The 22,307-nt window shown below is 40.8% G+C and overlaps 4 protein-coding genes across 5 annotated transcripts; 1 reads left to right on the top strand and 3 right to left on the bottom strand.

Moving 5' to 3' along the window:
• Positions 1-1,578: 1,578 nt before the first annotated feature.
• LOC147162532 (growth arrest and DNA damage-inducible protein GADD45 beta-like) lies at positions 1,579-4,803 on the bottom strand. Of its 2 annotated transcripts, none has more exons than XM_086094723.1 (4): positions 4,611-4,803; positions 4,008-4,109; positions 2,383-2,593; positions 1,579-2,041 (listed from the first exon to the last, which is right to left on the bottom strand). In XM_086094723.1, the coding sequence occupies exons 1-4, from the start codon at positions 4,652-4,654 to the stop codon at positions 1,937-1,939; spliced, it is 462 nt and encodes a 153-aa protein (XP_085950849.1). In that variant the 5' UTR covers positions 4,655-4,803; the 3' UTR covers positions 1,579-1,936. The 2 variants fall into 2 exon arrangements, with proteins under 2 accessions (XP_085950849.1, XP_085950850.1); XM_086094724.1 differs by lacking the exon at positions 4,611-4,803 and adding an exon at positions 4,220-4,334.
• Positions 4,804-5,181: 378 nt separating this feature from the next.
• On the bottom strand, positions 5,182-14,258 carry LOC147162531 (microtubule-associated protein 1S-like). Its single transcript, XM_086095760.1, has 4 exons — positions 14,112-14,258; positions 7,657-10,295; positions 6,784-7,131; positions 5,182-6,288 (listed from the first exon to the last, which is right to left on the bottom strand). Exons 2-4 carry the CDS (start codon positions 10,126-10,128, stop codon positions 6,133-6,135), a joined length of 2,976 nt encoding a protein of 991 aa, XP_085951886.1. The 5' UTR covers positions 10,129-10,295; positions 14,112-14,258; the 3' UTR covers positions 5,182-6,132.
• Positions 14,259-14,724: 466 nt separating this feature from the next.
• On the bottom strand, positions 14,725-16,948 carry LOC147162530 (cocaine- and amphetamine-regulated transcript protein-like). Its single transcript, XM_086095083.1, has 3 exons — positions 16,801-16,948; positions 16,635-16,715; positions 14,725-15,688 (listed from the first exon to the last, which is right to left on the bottom strand). Exons 1-3 carry the CDS (start codon positions 16,942-16,944, stop codon positions 15,581-15,583), a joined length of 333 nt encoding a protein of 110 aa, XP_085951209.1. The 5' UTR covers positions 16,945-16,948; the 3' UTR covers positions 14,725-15,580.
• A 1,327-nt stretch (positions 16,949-18,275) lies between these two features.
• On the top strand, positions 18,276-21,633 carry yju2 (YJU2 splicing factor homolog). The gene is made up of 8 exons (XM_086094984.1): positions 18,276-18,406; positions 18,641-18,741; positions 18,994-19,138; positions 19,200-19,334; positions 19,530-19,711; positions 20,118-20,292; positions 21,147-21,291; positions 21,414-21,633. Exons 1-8 carry the CDS (start codon positions 18,383-18,385, stop codon positions 21,542-21,544), a joined length of 1,038 nt encoding a protein of 345 aa, XP_085951110.1. The 5' UTR covers positions 18,276-18,382; the 3' UTR covers positions 21,545-21,633.
• Positions 21,634-22,307: the final 674 nt, after the last annotated feature.

Below are 22,307 nucleotides of genomic sequence, written 5' to 3'. Positions count from 1 at the left end.
TAAAATTTTACAACCCTTTTTAATCAGTTTCTAACGCGGACTTTCACTCTTCGCCAGCCGGCCAGGACACCATCTCTCGCAAATTGACTTTATAATATTTTAGTAGAAAACTATTGGGGTTTTATTTGGTAAAATGGAGATGATTTGTAGAAAATATTGTCCCAATCTTTTAAAGTAGTTCGGGCGAGAGAAAGAAAAAAAAACAACAAGTAGTCAAGGCGGAAGTGGCCTCGACCAATCAGACGCCGAGGACTCCCGGCCCAGGTGCACGCCCCCACCTTCCTTGTTTCATGTAAACAAACGAGGTAGCGCATGTGCCCGGCCCGGTGTTCTGTTCTCCTGTTCTGCCAGTGTGTCAGCAAACGTGAGCGGCGGGAGGAGGAAGTGGAAGATTCCGGAGGGATCTTGCGCAAAAAAGATGACGGTCACGCCCAGAGTCGTTGCCAAGTTTCAGGTATCGAAAGCACAAGCTGATCTGATTGGAATTGGCTGCTTTGCCTGTTTGGCAGTTTCAGTCCAATTAACGTCCGTGGGAAACCTTCAAAACTTGACTTTAATTGCCATAAGTGGCCACTCAACTTTAATATTTTTTTTCCACACAATAGCAAACATAAACAGCAAAGTTTTTCCATTAAAAAAATATTTTACGACATGACTGCTATATTTTGCCACAATATCGTTTCATAAAATGTTGTATTTTTATTAAGTAAATTGCTATACTTTTCTTCCAATGTCTTAATTTTTGTATAAATACAGTGGTCATTTTATTTTATTTTTTTTACCACAAAATCGCTTTGGGGCGGTGGGTTGGGCGGCGTCCATAGAAATAGCCTACTAGACTGGGCCAGAAAATTCTGTCCAAATATAAAAAAATTATGGGAAAATACAACTATTTTGTGACCAAAACAACAACAAATAACCATCTTTCTTCTAAAAGGGCTATTTTGTGGAAAATAGTTTTTGAATGTAAATAATATATATATATTTTTTAAAAACACAAACCCTGAAAAAAAAAAATTCTGTGAAACATTACAGCATTTTGCATAAAATATGGCATTTTTATTGTTAAATAAAGCCATTAGTGACAACCAATAGAGTTTTAATGGAAAATGATGGCAGTTTGTTGTCAAATCTTTGTATTTTTATGGTAAAGCATTGATCCCCAATCACTGTTTGGTTAACGGCCACTTAGCTAAGTTTAAAAAATAAATAAATAAAAGCACCTTTGTCCGCTACCGTATTGTGTCCATTTTACAATGAGAAACAAGAAATTAGAATACAAAATTGCCATTCAAAAAAAATGATATATTTAGATATATAGACCTTTTAGAATGATCTGCCATTGTTTTATTTGCAAAAAAATGTATGTATCAAATGTACTAATGGTATCAGTACCAGGAATAATATTGCAGTTTGCAAAATTTTGCATATAATAAAAAAATTAATAAAAAAGAATTAAAGCATTTATGACTATGGCTATATTTATGATTTATAGCCTTACACGCATGCTCACATGCCACCTTTTGGTGCAATGGGAGACAGTGTTGCATCATTTCCTACTAAATCTGAAACATTAGATCGTTACGAAGAAAATAATTTATTCAAGTCAAATAACAACAGAGGCAGCACATCATACAGGACATTTCTATTGAACACCAATGGATGTTGAAAGCACAGACAGGAAAAAGGAGAATACGAAACTGTCCTTTCAGTTCTTGCGCGCGTCAATACAGCCTGCCGGAATGCCACGCATCGTTTCACCTTTGCCACATTCCGGTCTGCGCCTCACAAAAACACGCGCTGGCTCCTCGGCAAAGTGGAATTTCCTAGAGTCCAGCTTTGTCATGTGTCCTGAGTTCCAGCCTCATACTTGTTTGCCGGTGCGAGTTCAAAGTTCATGCGGGAGCGAAGCCGCACGCATCCGCCGTGTTTTGTTTCAGTGCTCCTGCAGAACCAGCTCGGGGACCCATTGGTCCACGCGGAGGCTCTCCTGGCAGTAGGTGCCAACTTCCTGGAGACGGCAGTGGTCAGCCTGCGGGTTCTGCCATAGAGAAATGCAATATAAAACACTTAAACTGGTGGCGGATACCGTCGCTCTCTGCTAGCAAAAATACCAATTTGTGACTAAAAATAATTTGTGATTAAATTAAGTTTTTTTTTTTTTATGGAAAAACAGCAGCTTGTAAAAAATATAAAGTAATACATGATCATTTTTATGGCAATGTTGTAAAGGCAAATGCTGAATCCAATATTTGGCAAGATACAATTCCGATAACCAATTAATAGGATGAGCAATTTAAAAAAACGAATAAAATATCCAATTAATCAGTCAGGCCCCAATTTGAATTCCAACGTTCTTCCGTAAAGTGGGCGTGATCGTACCGTGACCAGCATGCAGTGTATGTCTCCGTACTGGCGCTTGCTGTCGTCGTTGGCGAGCAGCCGGCGTAGTCGCGGCACGCCGGACACGCGCAGGATGGTGATGCCGCTGTCGCAGCAGAACGCCTGCAGCAGCGTGAAGTGGATCTGCAGAGCCACGTCCGCCTCGTCGCCGTCGGCGACCAGCACGCACAGGACCACGCTGTCCGGGTCCCTGGAAGACGGACGAGAGGAAAGTCAGATTCCGGCGGGCGAGGACAGGATGCAAAAAAAATTTTTTTTCGGCAAGGATCGTTAAACGTTGCAAAGATTTTCACAAACAGTTCGAACAGTCGAAATCAGTTTTGCTTGTTTAGGTGCAAATTTAATTTTTTAAGAACATTAAAACTGTTTGCAAACTCGCAAACCTACGCCACTCAGTGGGCTTTAGTAATCTTTTTTTTTTTTTATCTTGCACTTGAAAAATGCTCCATATGAAAATAATAAAACTAGTACTAAAACTAATTTTAAAAAACAAATTAGTAATCTTTTTTTATTTTTTTATCTTGCACTTGAAAAATGCTCCATATGAAAATAATAAAACTAGTACTAAAACTAATTAAAAAAAAACAAATTAAAATGAAGCATTTAAAAAAAAAAAAAACGTTATAAATTGAACAGACTTGCTCTAAAAATTCATTAAAAAGCAAAAGTGAAAATGAAAAAAAAAACTACAATGAAAATCCCAAATTTTTATTATCATCCCATTTTTTTTACTAAATTAAATGTTTCAACTGTGTGCAATGTTACAGTGGTTTCAACATTTTTAAGTCAAGAACAGTACATTTATTAAGTACCGTTTAGTTGTTTTTCACTTCAACTGATTTTATCGGCTGATATTTGCACTTTTAAAATCTGAATTTTATTCTATTTTTAATACATTACACAATGAGAAAAAAAATTATGAGATTCACCCCCCCCCCCCCAAGAAAAAAATAAAATAAAATCAGCAAAATCTAAGATAAAAAAATCGGAAGATTTATTATTTTGTTATAAAGTTTAGAACAAAAAATTGTAAAAATAAATAAAATAAAAAATAAAACATAATTTATATCTTTATTGTTGTAAGCATTACAGGTAAGAGACCAAAAGACAATTTGTTTTAGTCAGAGGTGGCAAATCCAGGTCCAGAAAGTAAAAACCCTGCCACAGTTTGGCTTTAGCCCCAGGTGCTAGCTCCCTAGCTAGCTCGCATGGTGCTCGTTTACCTGCCAGGGAGCTAGTTAGCTAGCTAGCTAGCTAGCTAGCATCAATGGCTAAAGCCAAACTGTGGCAGGGTTTTTACTTTCTGGATCTGGATTTGCTACCTCCGATTTTAGTCATCACATTTCTGTAATTAATTAAAGTGCCTTCATAGCTGGGAAAGGAGAGCATGGATGTTTGCTCATAACAAAACAGAATGTCTACATTACTTAAATATGACATTTGTCCAACGAATCACCTTCAACCCCCAGTTAACTGCCATAAATTCTCCTGAAACGTTTCCAATCGTAAATACCTTCTAAATTCCTTCGTTTAACTTCGCCGCGGAAATTCACGAGAATTTTTCGGTTAACTGTAGTGGAGATTTTCCGCGTATGTAAACTCACACGTTGAGCAGCTGAGCGGACTCGTAGATGCCGACCGTCAGGCACTCTTGTTTCTGAGCCGTCACCAGCAGCTCCTCCAGGGCCACGCCTACGGACTGCATCCTGAAAGGGGACCGTAAATACCGGTTAGCATTTTGGATCCCGCAGTTGCTAGCAAAAACATCACTTTACACACGAAAGACATTAATTTGAAGGAGAGGGACCATAAGGACCTGCTAGATCATTAAACTGCACGGCAGACCATAAACACAAATATACCCAAGGAAACACGCATTAGTTTAATTGTATGGTCCAGAAAAATGGCCGCCAATGGCCCCGAGCCGCCGGTTGCCCACCGTTTCTTTGGAGTCACGTGACTCCTCCCAGCCAATGAGGTTAGATGTCACGAAATAAAAAGTTTCAGCACAATTAAAAAATAAATAAATAAATAACAAAAAAAAAACGTACAAAATGTCAATAATGGTAAATAGTTGGAAGAGTGAAACCGAGATAAAGAATATGTCACGGTTGTCACCCCTCCGCATGCCCCCCCCCCCCCCCCCCCCCCCCGCCCCTCGTCCACAACACTTGTACGAGCGAGTGAAAGTCGGCGAGGAAACTCACCTGCTCTCCGTGACGCTGGAAGTCAAGCTCCCCTCTGGAGTCATGCTTGCAGGGAAAAACAAATCCGCACTTGATGTTTGTTTGCTGGCTGCAATGTCGTAGCACTTTCTTTCTTTTTTGCATGCGGTTAAGAGGGCGGGACCGAAACCAGAGCTGTGTTGTGATTGGCTGAGCCGTCTCTCTCGTCTGCTTTGATTCTTTGATTATTTATTTTTTTTACTCTTCTTCCTGGGTTGTGTAACGTTGATGTCAGCTGACGTAACAAAAAGAGTTTTGCACCTTTAAAGGTGACGACGTTTGCGCAACAGCTCACTGACTCTTTGAATCTTTTTTAGTTTTTCATAACGTCAGCGTTTCGTTCCGTTTGATAAACGCACGTCAGTGACCTCTAGTGGCCCGGACAACACACTAGAGGGGGGAAAAAATTACTGTATGTTGACAATGACAAGAATGAAAACTGAAATAACATTAGGCTACTTGTTATTATTTTTAAAACAAACATTTATTTATATGTAAAAAATGAAATCAACTTGATAATATGGGCTGATTTTGTTTGTTATGTGAGCATTATTCTATTTGTGAGGACATGTCAATTAGCAAATATTTTTAAACGTATTTTTAATCTTGTAAATATGCATATCTTGTGTATGAAATGCGTATTACAAGAATAACGCCGCAGTGTCTTGACTACTCAAATATCATCTCCATTCCTGTAAGAGAAACACGTGTTGTTGTTCACTTCCTAAATGACATCTTTGCACTTTCTCTTCAGGGCAAATATTATTTATTTTATTTACAGAAAGTCATCGCCATTCTTGAATCTTGATGATGTGCAAAATATTAGGGCCCGACCGATATGGATATTTTTTTTTACGATATTTGGCAGAATAAAATGATGATAACCGATTAATCAGCCAATTAATATTAAAAATATATATAATATATACAGGCAGAATATCTCAGTGTTTTTCTTACTTTGTCACATAGTATTAACTACAACAGAAAAAAAAATGCAATCAAAAATAAATCAACCTTTTTGTTTTATGCTATATTGTGTTAAACAGTAATAATAAATAATAATAAATCAGCTAAAATCGGCAGATTCTTAAAAGAGCTAGTATCAGATGCTAAAAATCAGCCGGGCCCTTACAAAATACGACTCCAGTAAATGTGACGACCATGACAGGCAACAATAACAAGCAATGTTCTCTTGCGTTACAATCCCATTTAAGCATCTGCAGTATCAACGGATTACAATCACAATAGCCAGCCTGGGTGATCATTTACTTTGGGTGGGTTGGGTTAGTTTCACTCATCCTTGATGATACAGATGAAATGCTCTCTGATGGATCACAAATTGAGGGGGGAGGGGGGAGGGGGGACGGGGGTCGATTATATAGATACTGAACGGACGTCCTCTTCTGTTTAGCAGCACAAGATCATGCGACGCTAGCATGTACGTAGCACAACAAGATTGAAGGATGGAAGCAGATGGCGGCGTCCCTTTGCGTATCGTGGTTGTTCAGAACTCGATTTTGCAGGCAGGGAAGGTGTCGTCCTGCATGGCCACGGTGCTGTTGGAGCCCAGGACCAGCACGCCCAGCTCCTTCTGACGCTCCACCGTCTGCTGGTACCAGTCCTGCATGGACGCCGACTCAAAAGTGGGGATCAGCGTCACCTGACGATAAAGAGCCAAAAGAGCGTGCTCATTTTGGAAATTGCGTTATCAGTCGTTTGGAATTGAGACACACATTTCTTGGGAACATAAAAACATGCACACGATTTTATTTACAATGAGCAACATGGAAAGTTGTTTATTTGACTAATAAAATAATAATTCTGACTCATTTTAAATGGCATCGTTTATAACTTTGAATTATTTAACTGGTTATTTCAGGAAATGAAAACATAGCGAAAATGTAACAAATATGTTAAGTGTCTGACTGATATGGATTTTTTTTAGGCTGATTTGAATATTTGGGAGAATAAAATGAATATCGGCTTGAAATATCGTTTATCGGCCTCCTTGACTACTCATAATCGGTATCGGTATTGGCCATGAAAAAAAACGTATCGGTCTATCACTAATATCGACCAGCCGATTAATCGTCAGGCCAGTACCAGTCCTGGAAGTTTTCTGACACCCCTTGTGTGACAACAGAGGCGTTCTGACCTGCGTGGCGTGCTCCCAGCCCGTCTTGGCGTGGAGCAGCGCGTCCAGCGTTTGTCGCATAAGCTCCTCCCTCTCGGGGCAGTCGCCGCTGACGACATAGCAGGACGAGCGGACGTTCTTGAAGAAGTCCACGCCCACGGTGGACGACGACGCTCCGGAGGGGACGTAGGCCAGATCCACAAAGATGCTCGCGTCCTCGGCGGATGGGGGACACCGGGACTCCGATGCCGCCGATTTTGCCGGGCGGATGTTGGACGCGCGTGACGACGCCGCGTCCTTTTTAGCCTTTGTGTTAATAGTTTCCGTTCTAATTTTCCCTGGACTCTGCTTCGTGGGGGCATCCACCACCTAAGATCATAAATCAATAAATTATATATATATGTATATATATTAGGGGTGTCAGGCAATTACAAATTTTCATCGTAATTAATCGCATGACTTCAATAGTTAACTCACGATTAATCGCAAATTTTATATCTGTTGTAAATGTATAATGAAATATACAATAAAATATTTTTTTATAAATATATATATATATATTTATTTATTTATTTAGAGGTGTCAGTCGATAAAACATTTTTAATCGTCGTTTAATCGCATGACTTCAATAATTAACTCACGATTAATCCCTAACATTTTATATCTCAATTTATAATCAAGTGTACAATATTTTTTTTCAAAATTTTCACACTCTTGTTAACTTAAAAGTGGCAAGAAATTTTAAGGCTTTCCAAATAAGGGCGTTCGTTAATCGAGCGGTAAAAAAATTGGTGCCGTTAAAGGCACTTTAAGGTAACGAGATATTAACGCGATAATTCTGACACCCTATATATATATATATGTATATATGAGACATCAAAGCAACCGACTCACCCCTAGTGTTTTCCCACGCACACCTCTCGTTTTTTCTTTCTTCCCATGAGAACCAGCGTCAGATTGCGGGACGGGCATGGTGGTGTTAGGATGCGGAGGCAGCGGCGGGCTATCCCTGAGCCGGGCGGGAGGCGGGTCCCGGGGTAGGGCCTGAGAGCCGCAGAGGTTCGACGGAATGCCGCACGACTCCTCCTCGTCCGAGTCCAGGACTCCGTCGGCCATGGTGGACGGGCATTCCTCCGCGCAGACGGGTGCGTTTGATTCCCCCGGTGTCACATCCTTGGCGCCGGCCTTGTGAATGTTGTCGCCTGAACCGGAGTCCGGCACTTTGAAATGCTTAAACTCGCAAGGGGAAACCAGACACAGGTCCACATCGTGAGCCGGTGTCTCAAAATGTAAGGTCCCCGGAACCAGAGGCCGCCCCGTTTCCGTCGTCAAAGACCTGAAGTTCTTCTTGGACATCCCAGCCAAGTGACCTCCGTTGGGATGGTGGCCGGTGTCGTCCGCCTCCCGTTGACTCCCCGAGGCGGGCCCGTGCTCCAAAGACATGGACAGCGATTCGTCCACTTCGGTGGACTGAGGCGAGCTCACCTCTGCCGGCATGGAGTGCGTGGAGGTGGTGGTGTTGGCCACCGAGGCGGACGGGTCGGAGGCCCCGTCCTTCAAGGGGCCCAGAGAAAGGAAAGTCAGGTGTTTCTCTCTGGGGCCGGCTTGGGCCGGCTTGCATGCAACGTCGGGCCAGGCCGCTTCCGCCCGCGGCCCGCTGAGGGCGTCTCGGCCGCACCACTTGTCCTCTGGTGACAGACAGTACGGGGTGTGGCCGGCGCTGTTGGGCCGGGAATCGGGCGAGCTCTGCCCCACCGTCCTCTCCTCCGAGGTGGCCTGGTTATCCGAGGACGACCGCGAGGGCGGGCTGCTTCTCAAAGCACCGTCCAGGAGGGTGTACTCGGTCGGGGTCAAGTCCAACTCCGCGCTCGGCTCGTTCTTTGGCGTCTGCTTCAACGGGGATGGAAATCCGGCCACTTTTGATGCTTTCTTGGCAACTCCGAGCTGGTCTGCGGACTTGGCACCCTGCCGAGTTGCACATTGTGAGGCCCCCTCCCCTGGGCCGCCGCGTGTCTTTTGCCCCGCAGCCGCCTCTTCTTTTTCCGTTTCCTCCCGAAGTCGCAAGGGATCCGCAGTCGTACCCTCGGGGGTGGACGTTTTGGAGGCGCAACGGGGCTCTTTCTCTTCCGGCTTTGCCACTTCGACTTTGGCCTCATCGTTCGTTCTTGCAGGGTCGCTAAGTTGCACTTCGGTTTTGACCTTCTTGCTGTCCTTTGCAGATGTCGTCTTTGACTTTTTGGACCCGGTTTTGGAGTCGTTTTTGACGTCTTTGTTGAGCTTGGTTTTGTTGTCATTCTTCGGTCTGGACACGAGGAGGGTCTCCTTTCTCCCGTTGCCGTTCCTCAAGACGCCATTTTCCTCCTTGCCACCCTGCGTTCCGTTCTTTTTAGCATCCTTCCCGCTAGCTTTCTTGGAGAATTTCTTCTCTATGACCAACGGTTTCCCCTTTGGCTCCTTTCCCGGTTTGGCGGGCACCTCCTTCCCTTGGGAACGAACGCTGTCCTGGACCTCTCTTCTTTTATTCTTCGCACCAGAACCCATCCTTTCCAGGTCCCCGGTGGTCACGGTGGGTTTTTGGAGGAAGGCCAGGTTCTTGAGCTTCTCCAGGCCCTGCAGCAGCTTGGCCTGCGGAGTAATGCCGGGAAAGAGCACCCGGACCACCTTCTCCTGGGGGCACGCCGGGTGCCACACGAGGAGGGCGGACACCGAGGCGAGGGCGGCGAGGGGGAGCCCTTGGGGGGGCGCGCCGTCGGGCCAGTCTCGCATGAACGTCTGGTACTCGTGGCTGTTTTCAGCTGGGCTGATGATGTACAAGTCCAGCTGTCCCACGCCCATCTTCTGGAACAAGGTGATGGGTTCGAGGGGGGCCAGCGGTGGTCGAACCATGGGTTGGGGTAGGATGTCTAATTTCTTTAACAGGCGTACCGTTAGAGCCGCCTGCTCTGTATTCTTCACTAGTTTGTCCACAGATTGCCGTTCCAGATGCAACCCGCCGGGGGCGTTGAAGAAGACCACGCCGAGCTCCGGGGAGATGAGCCTCGCGGACCCGCCGTCCTTCGCCATGTCGACCTCCGTCTCGGCCACCTTCCTCTCCAGGAAACTGTTGATGCCGCCCAGGTTGTCTGCACCGGCGTGGGTCAGCAGCAAGGCGTCCACGCGGTCCAGGTGGCGCACCAGCTTCCAGAAGCACGCCCGCGCATCCGAGCCGCCGTCCAGCAGCACCGTGAAGCCGTTGACGGCGAAGAAGGCGCAGTCGCCGCGGCCCGCGGGGAAGGCGTAGCAGCACGGGCGAGACAGCTTCAGGAAGCCCACCGTGGCGGGCGGAGGTAGGAGTTCGAACGGGGATGCTGCGCTCTGGGTCGCCATTCCACTTCCTTCTAATTTGAGGGGGGTCCACGTGAAGGGTGGCGGAACCCTGGGTGGACTGGAGAGGCTTCCTGTTGTTGCCGGGGAGAGCTCACCGCCAGGCTGAGCTTGGACAGAGGACGTGAGGGGGAAGGTGAGGAAGATGGGGCGTGGCCTTCATCTGAAAGCTGAAAGGAGTTTTTGAGTCAACTTCAGCGGATATGAACTCATTTGCTCCCAAAAATGTATAAATATATTTTAAATATTACAATCGTCCCAAAGACATATTTATACGTTTTTTGCCTCTGAACTGGAGAGAATGCTTGAAGCAATGGTAGTTATTACAAAAACGGCAAGCAGGTGGCAGCAGAGTATAAGAGATCAGCCAGGGCCATGTTGCAAAAATATCTTTTCCCCACTGTTTTAAACAGATTTGTGAATAATGATGAAACTTTGCTATATTCTAATGCTAATTGCTGCAAAACAGAAACAGATAGAAATTTTTTTTTTCCTGATGAAAGAAGACACTCTCATCTTTATTTTGGTAGGTTCTATGTTTTTATAGCAATAGAACACAAAATTCTGTGAGCCTTGCAACAGCCGGGAGCGAAGGGGGTTGCTTCAGTGAAAATGGCTGGGAGTGAATGAGTTAAATATCTACACACCCCTATTCAAGCGCCGGGTTTTATAGGCTAATATCCAAATAGGTCAGGGAAAGCCTAGTAGAACAGCAAAACTTGAAAAGGTGGAAGGTTTCAACATGACTCCCAATTAGATTTAAGGTTAAGGAGGTGTGCACACTTGTGCAATCACTTAACGTCAGTTGTTAATTTACACTTCCACGTGATTTGAGATACGAATATTTTGAATTATGAGCATGGTCAAGAAAGAATCAAACTGGAACAAATCTTATAAAACTCCACCAGCAGGTATTGGGATCGCACCCGTGTGCCAGCATTAGCCAAATCTATCGCAATCATCTTCCATTTTCACTTCCTGTATGTTGTTTTGTCCTAATGTAAAGCTTGCGGGTGGGTGTGGGGCTCTGTATTGTTTTCACTCCACTTTGTTGCTGCCCTTCCTTCCTTCCTTCTTTCCAAAGCCTGCGGGTTACCATGGCGACAGCCGGTGGTGGATAAATCCTTCCCTGCTGGCCTCAACCCCACCAGAAGCCTTGACTTACATTTACAATCTGAATTCTAAATTTGCTCCAATGAAATTGTCATTCATTTCTTCACATCGGTTTATTGTCGTTATTTTGTATTGTTTCCAGTACGTGTACGTGGATTTGATTTATTTTTTGGTCCACTTTCAATCTTCATGCGGTGTCAGAGAGGGAATTTTTTGGGGGGATTTAAATCAGAATTTGACAAGATTAGTTGCAAAGAAATAAGACAGAATTTTGCAAGTAAAAATAAAAAGGCATGTTAGATGCAAAATAAGCACAAAAAAAAACGGAACATTAGAATAAACTCTATAGGAATGTTGCGTTTGTTCTTAAAATCGCATGAAATTAATATCAATTTTGTATTCTTATCATTTCACATTTCTAACTCGTGATCCCAAAACGACCACAAGGCGGCAACCGATACGGTTATCGTCCACTGTAGCGAGAACCAGTACCTTAAAATAAGGCCGGTATCAGCCTGATGGCGTGCGAGCCCATCATTAGTTGTAATTTTACAGGTAAAATAAATCGTATTAATCAATAATCTTAACAGTTGTTTATGTGTTCATGGGTTTGCCGATTGTGTACATGCTTTTTAAGTGCTTTGCCGCCATCTTGTGGCATTTATACGCAATCGCAACCCCTTTTCGGGGAAAGCGCCAATTATTTCCGGCGCGGTATTGCGAGGCCGCGCGATGGGAGAGGAATTGCCGCGGACAGGCTTGAAAGTCGGCATGCCAGGAGCAAATACCTGCAATCGCCAACAACACTTTGCCGTGTGCACTTAAAGCTGAAAACGTCGGCCTCGGGCTCATTAAAAAGTGATGCGTCGCTGGGAAAATGCTTTTGACAGCACAGAACCTCGCTCCCGTTCACCAGTCACTTCATTAGGTACACCGAGTCGTGCCACTGGAAGCAGTGTTTGCTTTTGTATTCGCAATATGCACGAGTTTTAACTCTTAAATCCCCAAAAATATAGCGCAGTAACAATAACATTGTTTATAAGAACGTAGGCAATAAATACAAATATTTATCAATTATTTACATGAAATTAGGTCAAATGATGCACTCATTTATGTTTAAAAATTATTTAAAAATACACCATGAATTACATAATGTATTCATTCATATATATATATATTTTTTTGTTTGGTATATTAAGTGTTTCTGCTTATATATGATTGCTACCAGTGGATTATTTTATGCATAAATTAACTCATTCACTGCCATTGACAGCTAGAAACATAAAAAATAAAAAATAAATTGTTAACAAGAGTATGAAAACCTAGACATTTTTAAAAAATAATCTTTTTTTTTTTAAAGAAAATATTATTAAAAATTAGGGGCGTCAGGCGTTTAAAATTTGTAATTAATTAATTGCATGACTTCAATAGTTAACTCACGATTAATCACAAATTTTATATCTGTTCTAAATGTATAATAAATACAAAATCTAGGTTTTCATACTCTTGTTAACATAAGTGAAGAAAAAAAAGTTAAACTAATAGAAATAGTTCAAATGTAGCCGTCAATGGAAGTGAATGAGTTAATTTGTGCATAAAATAATCCACTGGCAGTAATCATATATAAGCAGAAACACTGAATATACCAAACAAAAATATATCGAAATGAACAACCATAATACGGATGAAAAAAATATATAAATGAATTAAATGAAATCTAGAAAATTGACATCACAAGACTAAATCCCAAAAACAGATGAGCTGTGACATGCACAATGCGAGCCCGAAGGCAGTTTGACGGCAATTACAGTTGACAGCAGAGGGCAGTATAAGACCAAAATGGCCGCCCCCTGAGATGGATGAGAACGGATGGATTCATCTGCTTAATGCAATATAAATCAAAATATAGAGGCAATTAGAACATAGTATAGCATTGATTTTTTTTTATTTGGGGGAGAGGGGGGGGGGTAAATGATTTCCGATTAAAAATTATACTTAATGAGTTATAATCAACACCCGAAAAGTTTACCTTGAAATTTTGAAGTTGGAAGTTGAAGTTTTAACACTCGAATATCTGCTGTGTATGTATCACAACTAAATATGTAACACCATAAACAGATCAATATACTATATGAAATAAAATTACAGAAAATGTACACAAATAATGGTGATTAACATTATGTGAATCCGAATGTAATATATGCATAAATGATTTGCAAAAATATCAAGCGGTCTTAGTGGCGTATATGGAGTCATGTATAAAATAACATGAATACATTTCAATTCATGATGTAATAGCAGAAACACTATAAAATGAAAAAAAATTGCAAGTTGTTTAACATTAACAAAATGTTCATCACAATTGATGAAAAATGGAAGTGTGACCAAATCTGGTTTTCTCAATTTTCTTTTTTTTTTTTTATATCCTGACTGTATACTTCTTTCCTTATGGCATTCCCTATTCATTTGGAGAAATGTGATTTCGAGGAGGAACAAATTCAACTTGTATCTCAAGGCACCAGTTTATTGTGTTATATGAATTTTTTTTTTTTGTGTGTACCTAATATTATGACCTGTGATGGTCATATTTATATAGTCGCCTTTTACCGGGCACATATTGAACATCTTGAGATTATCAGCACGCACACGCACTAAAAGGTTTTTGCTTGGATATCTTAATGAATGATTGATGTCGCTGCTGTATGTTATTGGAAGAAAAGAAAAAAAAAAGATTTTAAGGTCGGATGCTGGCCAGCCATGCTGTCTGATTGACGTACGCCCACCCGGTGTCGCAATCAAGCTTGTTTCTTTGCGTCTCCCTCAATGATTACGATTTGTGAAAAAAAATCGACAAATATGAATCGAGGACGTACCTGCGGAAAATTGTTTTGTGCGACGAAGACGAGCAGCGAGCGTTCGTGCAGCGTCCTGCTCGTTCCTCCTCCTTCTCCTCCTCTTCCTCAGCCTTCCTCCTCCTCTGCAACCGGCTGTCGGACGCCATGTTGGATGATGCCCGTGACGTCACCAGCCACTGTCCTGCCCCCGAGAAATGAGCGACGACGATGGAAAGGAGTTTTCCATACAGTATTTGCGCTAAATAAATAGCAATTATATTGATGAGCTCATTTTTATTACACATTGGTAAAAATAGAAAAACTATTCAGGAACCAAAAGCAGAAACTGCTGCATAAAATTTTAGTACAGAAAATAATGAGTAATACTGTTAAGTGAAACCGAACGTGGACATAAATAATAATAATAAATGATGATTATTATTGTAGTAATTCTCAATATTTCTTCTCTTTCTGATTCTTAATTTTATGTACAATATTTAGCTAAAGCAGCGCACCATAAATCAACGAAACTCTTGAAACTTATGTTTAATTAGTCCATTTGAATGTATTTATGTCTACACTTTTATGAACATATTGATTATCATTATATATTTTCTATAAAGCAATACAATGAAAATGTTCTTTCCGTTACACCAGACAATACATTTCTACTCAATTTCGACATCACTTATTTTTAGACTACTAGCGGTACGAGTATTCACACTTTAAGTATGCACTACTTTTGAATCAAGAGTAGTGCATAAAATAAATAAAATAACATTTTAACACAGTGACAAGAAATAGTCAACAGTGACCTTTCTTTCTGACGCAGATGATGATTCACCAATGTGTCAAACGGTCGCGGTATAGCGCCAACAGGAATTACTCAATGTCAGATTTATTTTTGCCTTAAGTATCTGTGGTAGGTATCTGCAGCCTCCACGAGTACCCGATGCCTTGAAATAAGGCTGGTATCGGTACTCGCCCATCCCCTAAAAAAATTTAAATCAGAGATTTTGGTGCTAATTCCGAATCTGCCCTCTTTGTTCTCGCACCTCAGATTTCATAATAATAATAATAATATCATCATTACAATAATATAATACGTAATTTAGTCAAATCCGTATTGTGTAAGCTTTTATATGTCACACTTGAAAACAAAAGCTACAAATGTTTCAAACACCTCATTTTTAAATCAGTGTCAAAAATACATTTAGGGACACGTGAATCCATCTCTGATTAAAGTTTGCTTTTGACCAGTGCTATCATTCGGGTGCTGATAAAATACTCCAAATAGTTTTCCCCTTCTTTTTTATCACAAATATTATGACGCAAGGACACGTACATACTTCAACGTCAAGGACATACATTGACCTTCTTTCAACACAATACACTTTCAAGTTGCGCAACATGAAGACAGGCCATGACCGCATATGACACTTTGAATAGTGACCAAACGGCACAGAATGGAGACCACCGCAATGCACCGTGGCTTCGTTTGTTTTCCTTCACAAGCACTTGAGGATGTAAAAGTTACAGGACGTCCCTCGGGGACAGCTGCACAGTGTGCCAATTCGGGAACCTTTACGCACGGCGCAGGGCTCCCCCGCGTCACACTGAAAGGACAAACAATTTCAATTAGAATATATAAATATATATAATCAGAAGTAATACATTGTTTTATTTTATGTGAATTGAATAGACTAATGCCTTGATAAAATACACAGTTTGAAAAAAAAAAAAACTAGGCTACTTGCATTGAACATTACACTGCTTTTTTTTTTTTTTTTTAAGTAGCTCAATGAATATTTCATAAATGGGCCATATCAGTGAAATAAAGATTACGTATACGAAAAAAGACAATTTAAAATATCGAAAACAATAGTATCATTATCATCAGTATCATTTTAACAGTAACAGTATCATTTCACTAATAAAGAAGGAAAGATACATTTCTAAATGTTTAAAAAAATATCCATTAAGACTTTGAATTAAAGTTTTCCAAAAAACATTTAACACATAACTAAATGAAATGACCAATTATTAACTCATTCACCAGCCTAGTAAAAAAAAAAGCAGTTTTTGACGGCTATAGTCGTCAATGGCAGATGAATGAGTTTTAATTGTAGCACTGAAAAGTTTATAAATGTTTTTAAAATATCCATTAAGGCTTTGAATAAAAGTTTTCAACAACAACATTTAATACCTAATAACTAAATTGAATGACCAATTATTAAATCATTCACCAGTCGAGTAAAATATGGATCTTTGACGGCTATAGTCGTCCATGGCAGTGAATGAGTTTTAATTGTAGCACTGCAAAGTTTATAAATGTTTTTAAAATATCCATTAAGGCTTTGAATGAAAGTTTTCAAAAAACATTTAATTAAATGACCAATTATTAACTCATTCATCAGCCTCGTAAAAAATGGATCTTTGACGGTTTTAGTCGTCATTGGCAGTGAATGAGTTTAAATTGAAAAAAATAAACTAAATAAAATCATCAAAGAGAAAAAGTAAATGAAATGAAATAAACCTGCAACAGGCGCAAGTTGGACTTACAGAGGGCAGCCAGCCCAGCTTTTTCTCAGAGGGCATCTCTTTGTTCCTCAGCTTCTCCAGAACTTCTTGTAAAGCATCAATCTGAAAATAAATCCATCAAAACACAAACAGCTCTCTATGCAACCAGCAATTATTTCACACACACTTCCAAATCTGGCGGGCTCACCAAATCTTTCTCCTGCTGACTTTTCAGCGTGAAATCCAGCGAGCGCGTCTCCACCGAGTTGTCTTCGGTAGCGGACGCGTACAGGAAGGCGGCGGTGGCGAGCAGGAGGAGGTGGAGGTGGAAGAAGGCCCGGTTGCTCAACATGGTGCTGACGTCAAGTGAGGGTTGACTTTGGAGGTGCAGCCCTGCTCTTAAAGGGGCCTGTGACATCAGCGAGCGTCTGAAATATTAATGGAGGAGATGACCCTCGTGAACCCCATCACCGAGGATTTGCACGTCCATTAGCGTTTCCTGTTGTCTTCACTTCGTGTCCACATAAGTCAATTTGTCATCGTTTGCATTTTTATAGGACATTGGGGGAGGGGGGGGGGGTAAATCACAAATATTAAATCACAATCGCAAAATTAAAGGAGGGGGAGTGAATGATTATTTTTCAGAAATCATGTTTATTGAAATTGCTCCAAATTGAATTCCCATCAACTCGTGTTACTTTTTCCCCATTTTATTATTTCCCAGATCATTTTTTTAAATTAATTTATTTATTTATTTTTATGAAAAGAATTGCGTTCATTCTGTTCGTATAACTGTTGTCCAATAGAACCAATAAAGCAGGAAGCAGGCCTTGCTGGTTAACCCGCGTTGACACCAATCTGTAATTCCATTTCCCCTTGTTGGAATGACCTAAAGGTAGTAACGCACACAGACAAACACGACACACGTGCGCTGACATCAGCGACCTCCATTAACAAGTCCCCTCGACGCATCCGCTTGTCATAGCCTACGGTTTTGACCTGCAGATCATTTCAACTGTTTTGCCAAAAATGCAACAGAAAAGTGTTTTATTTTTATTTTTATCAGAGAAATTTCATAATTTTTTTTAAATAATTCACAGTTTAGGTTTTGCTGGGAATCAGAACCTATCCACTGAATTCAATATTTCCCCACTCCATTTCAGTGGGAATCAATGATATGTGATTTCTTGCCATTGATGCGTACCCCCCACAGTTAGTAGGGGTCCACTGTATTTAAAACAAAACAAAACATTCAAACACACATTCAAAAGGTTGCTTTTAAATCTACTTTTAATTTGAGGGGCAGTGAGGTGAAATGGAAGATTTTCAAAATTGCACCGTTTGCACGTCCCTGTCCATGAGCATGGGTTTTCTCCGAGTCCCAAAAAATCCAGAAACATGCATGTTGCGTTAATTGACGACTAAATTGTCCTTAGGTATGAATGTGAGTGTGAATGGCGGTTATGACTGATTATTTGTGCTCTGTCGAGCAGTAAAAAGAAAGAAAGAAAGAAAGAAAGAAAGAAAGAAAGAAAGAAAGAAAGAAAGAAAGAAAGAAAGAAAGAAAGAAAGAAAGAAAGAAAGAAAGAAAGAAAGAAAAAGAAGAGAAGAATGGACGATAGGCGGCAGCAAAACGACACAGATGCGTCCATCCCGCCATAGCTGCAAAGAAGAAGAAGAAGAAGAACCGGAAGTTTACTGTAGTCGTATGTGCTTATTGTCGTACTGTGGTCGGTGTCCAACTACTACTACTACTACTTGTCCAATACGGTTGTTGTGCGACTGTAAGAATGTCAGAAAGGAAAGTATTAAATGTAAGTATAAAATTCAAACGTTAACTAATAACTCGTCGTTATAGTGCGAGGCTGTGATGAACACGGACAATAAACAAGCTAAGCTAGCGTTAGCTCAGGGGGATTAGCTAATTCATTTCTGATGTACACTAAACAAACATTACAAAGGGACGCAGCATCTCAGTAAATAGTCAATTCATTTAAATAAAATGCCGTTGCAGGTTTGATTGACGCATGCTTTGTCCTTATTCACAGAAATACTACCCTCCGGACTTTGATCCGGCCAAAATCCCTAAACTTAAACTGCCCAAAGATCGACAGTATGTGGTCAGATTGATGGCACCATTCAACATGAGGTAAGTGTGCCACAGTCAACAAACATTTTAATAAGTCTGCTTCGTGGAGGACTACATAAATCTGAGAAATGAGAATATTTACTATTTATTTTCTGAAATTTTAAATTAAACAAGTTGTCTAAATGGTTACATGATTATCAGTTTATTTGAAAATCATTTAAGGTGTCAATTCATTGTTAAATCGTTACACCTGATAATAAAATGAATCAAATACTTGTTTCCATATAATTAGAATTCAGTGATTGTGTTCAGGTGTAAAACCTGCGGCGAGTACATCTACAAGGGAAAGAAGTTCAATGCACGTAAAGAGACAGTCCAGAATCAACTGTACATGGGACTCCCCATCTTCCGCTTTTACATCAAATGTACCCGCTGCCTGGCGGAGATTACCTTCAAGGTGAGTTTAAGCAGGATTGTGGCGATTTTAAAGAAGGCGACGCTGAAAGTGGTGATTCCAGACGGACCCGGAGAACACGGACTACGCCATGGAGCACGGTGCCACCCGAAACTTCCAAGCGGAGAAACTCATCGAGGAGGAGGAGAAGCGAGTCACGCAGGAGCGAGAGGACGAGGAGCTCAACAACCCCATGAAGGTCAGCGAAAGCTTAATGGGGCTGCAACTGTGAGAAGCTCCAAATATCAGCTATCGGCCGTAGTCTACTAATGATTGGTATTGTTGTATCGGGCCTGAAAAAAATTTTTTTGGTTTCTCTCTCTATTTTTGAGCATGTGGCAGCGAGCTAGCGCAAAGGGCTAACGTAGCAGTGCTTGGTGGCCCCGTCTAACAGGTGCTGGAGAACCGCACGCGGGATTCCAAAATGGAGATGGAGGTGCTGGAAAACCTCCAGGAACTCAAGGAGCTGAACCAGAGGCAGGCCCAAGTGGACTTTGAGGGGATGCTTGGCCAGTACCGAGAGCTGGAGAAGAGAGAAAGGGAGCGCGAGAAAGAGGAGGACGAGCAGGAGACCAAGTAATTGGAGATTACATTACAGTATGATTTTTTTTTTTCCCCAAAAAAAACGGGCTCACATGAAAATATATCCGCCTCCAGTAGCTGAAATATAACACTGGTTTGTCGCACAGAGATGAGCAATCAAATCACTGAGCTGGCAACAACTTCACTGTGCTTTTGGAAACTAGCTCCTTTCTGTTCACAGCCAGAGTCAGCAGTGTAAGCAGGATGCGTCTTGAATGCGAAAGCTTTTTAGAAGAAAAAACAATCGAACAGATAAATTAAGCTCAACTGCATCAATAAAATTGTGATCGCCCGGCCTGATATTCTACATGCGTGTGAAATTCAGGGAAAATACACCTGAAGTTGTACTCAACTTGGGAAGCTCGTTAGTTGCTCATTGTGACGTGAATGTGTTGCGCAGAGACATGTTGGAGCGAGCGCAGGTAAAAAGACTGCGAGATTCTGATTCTGAGAATGAAGAGGACGGCGGCAGCAACAGCGAAGACGTCCTGTCGCACAAGACCTGCAACACTGACAATCCAACAGACATCCTCACAGCTGGCAAACCCACAGAAGGCAAACCCACAGAAACACATGTACGTATGACCTCTCAAGTCGACCCCCGCATACGCACGGTTCGCCGCTTGAGGATTCCTACAATCACAGATTTCTTTCTTTTTTTATTCTTATATATTTTGGGTATTTGTAAGATTTTTTCCCCCTCCTATTTCCTCCGTTTTTTTTTTGAGTTTGTTAAAAAATAAGAAAACTTTTTTTGGGGTGGTTTGATTTCCCTTAATGTATTTCAACATTGCAATGCGCGTCTGTATTACCATTTTTTTTGGTGTAATTTACAAGGAAAATCGTGAAGTCTGAATTCATGAGCTCATGGAAAATTTTGATTTTCTTTTTAACCACAAAGGCAGACATTTTCTACTAAAAACTTTTCAATTTATCAGATATTACAAAGAAACAAGATCAGTAATATTAAACTTTTGAGATGACAAGAAAATGGAATGTGGAAAAATATTGGTAAGTCATATTTCAAGGAAAAGGTTATAATTTTCTGGGACATTATGTAAAAATGACCCCCAAAAAACTAAATCATAGTTCATGAAAAAGCTAATCATTTTAGGAAGTAGTACAAAAGTAGACAAAATGTCAAAATATTTCAAGAAAAAAGTTTTTATTTCTTTCTTTTTTGTACATTAGAATTCATGTAAAATCATGAATAGTTTTTGACAAAAGTATTTTTATTTATGATACCAAATCGTATTGAGTCGTTTTGTTTGCAAAAATAATTTTTTCCATTTTTAGCGTGGCCCTAATATTTCTTGCTTGATAATGACTTTGACGCTTGAGAATTCATTGATTCACACACTTCCTTGTAGAAGCGGCAAATATCCTTTGACCACTGTCATAGAAATGGTTTGCTCTTGTTGTGTCTCAGGGGACCGTCACGGCGAAAAAAGCCAAGGTGGAGAGCTGGGAGACGAGTGTGGGCACGCTCGGCGCGGGTGCCACTCTCGGATCGCTCATCGTACGCAAGAAGTCAGCAGTGACGAGTCAAGTGAAGACTACTGCCGCTAGTTCAGGTTACAGTCCAGACTTTATGGATGATTTATCACTAATTAGTTTGAGCCCAAGTCCGACCTTGGGAGCTAATTTACGCAATTTGCCAGGGGATTGTATCACCAAAGTATTTTTCACTTTACAGAAAAAACGGCTTCTGCATGTGCCAGCAGCACGGCTAAACTTTCAACTCCTTGTGCGGCCACCTCCAACGGGTCGTCGTCGCTCAGTCTGCTGGGCGCGTATTCAGACAGCGACAGCAATGACAGCGAATGAGGATCAACATGCACATCTGCATCGATGGAACCATGCCATTCATTAAATATGTTTTAGTGTTCAAATAAATTCTGTTTATTGTAACTGAAGTTTTGTGAATTCTTGTGATCGTACAACACTCAATAATCTGTCTTGAATATTTATGGATGCATAAATGACTTTCCTTTGCTAGAATTAAAAGTGGAAGCCGAGAAATACACACTATGTAATGTTACGTGACTTCTCACTTTTTTTTATTGACAATACAAAATGTCAATTTTGTAACAACAAAAATATAAAAACACTCAGACATTCCACTTCAATGTCACATAACTGCAATTACAAATTTATATGATAACCTTAAAAAAAAACTTCAAGTAAACAAACTAGAAAATATTTTCAAAATCTTTTGACCTTTTTTATTGTTTACAAATTTAAGAGACTCTATAACCAAAATACTTTAAAGTATGTATTAAATTTGAGAAATCTGGCGTTGTGAATGTGACATTTCCCTAATAAAATAAGACCAACAATATTACAAATATATGTATCTTTATGTGTGAAACAAGTAATAATACTTTCCCCCTAAATCTTTATAGTGTGACCAGTCTTTTCAAAAATGTATTTCTCTATATCATTCTAAAACCTGATTCTAAAAGGACAATCATAAAAAAGAGGAATTACACTTTCTTGAGCAGTTTTAAGAAAATGTACATCTATCATCTAAATTAACAAATCTTGGTACATATACAATTGTAGGATATATGTCGTGTAATATTTTTAT

Source organism: Leptonotus elevatus, chromosome 14 (genome assembly GCF_054856555.1).
Source record: "Leptonotus elevatus isolate MCC_2025b chromosome 14, RoL_Lele_1.0, whole genome shotgun sequence".
NCBI lineage: Eukaryota > Metazoa > Chordata > Actinopteri > Syngnathiformes > Syngnathidae > Leptonotus > Leptonotus elevatus.
This window is presented reverse-complemented; position numbering and strand designations above follow the sequence as displayed.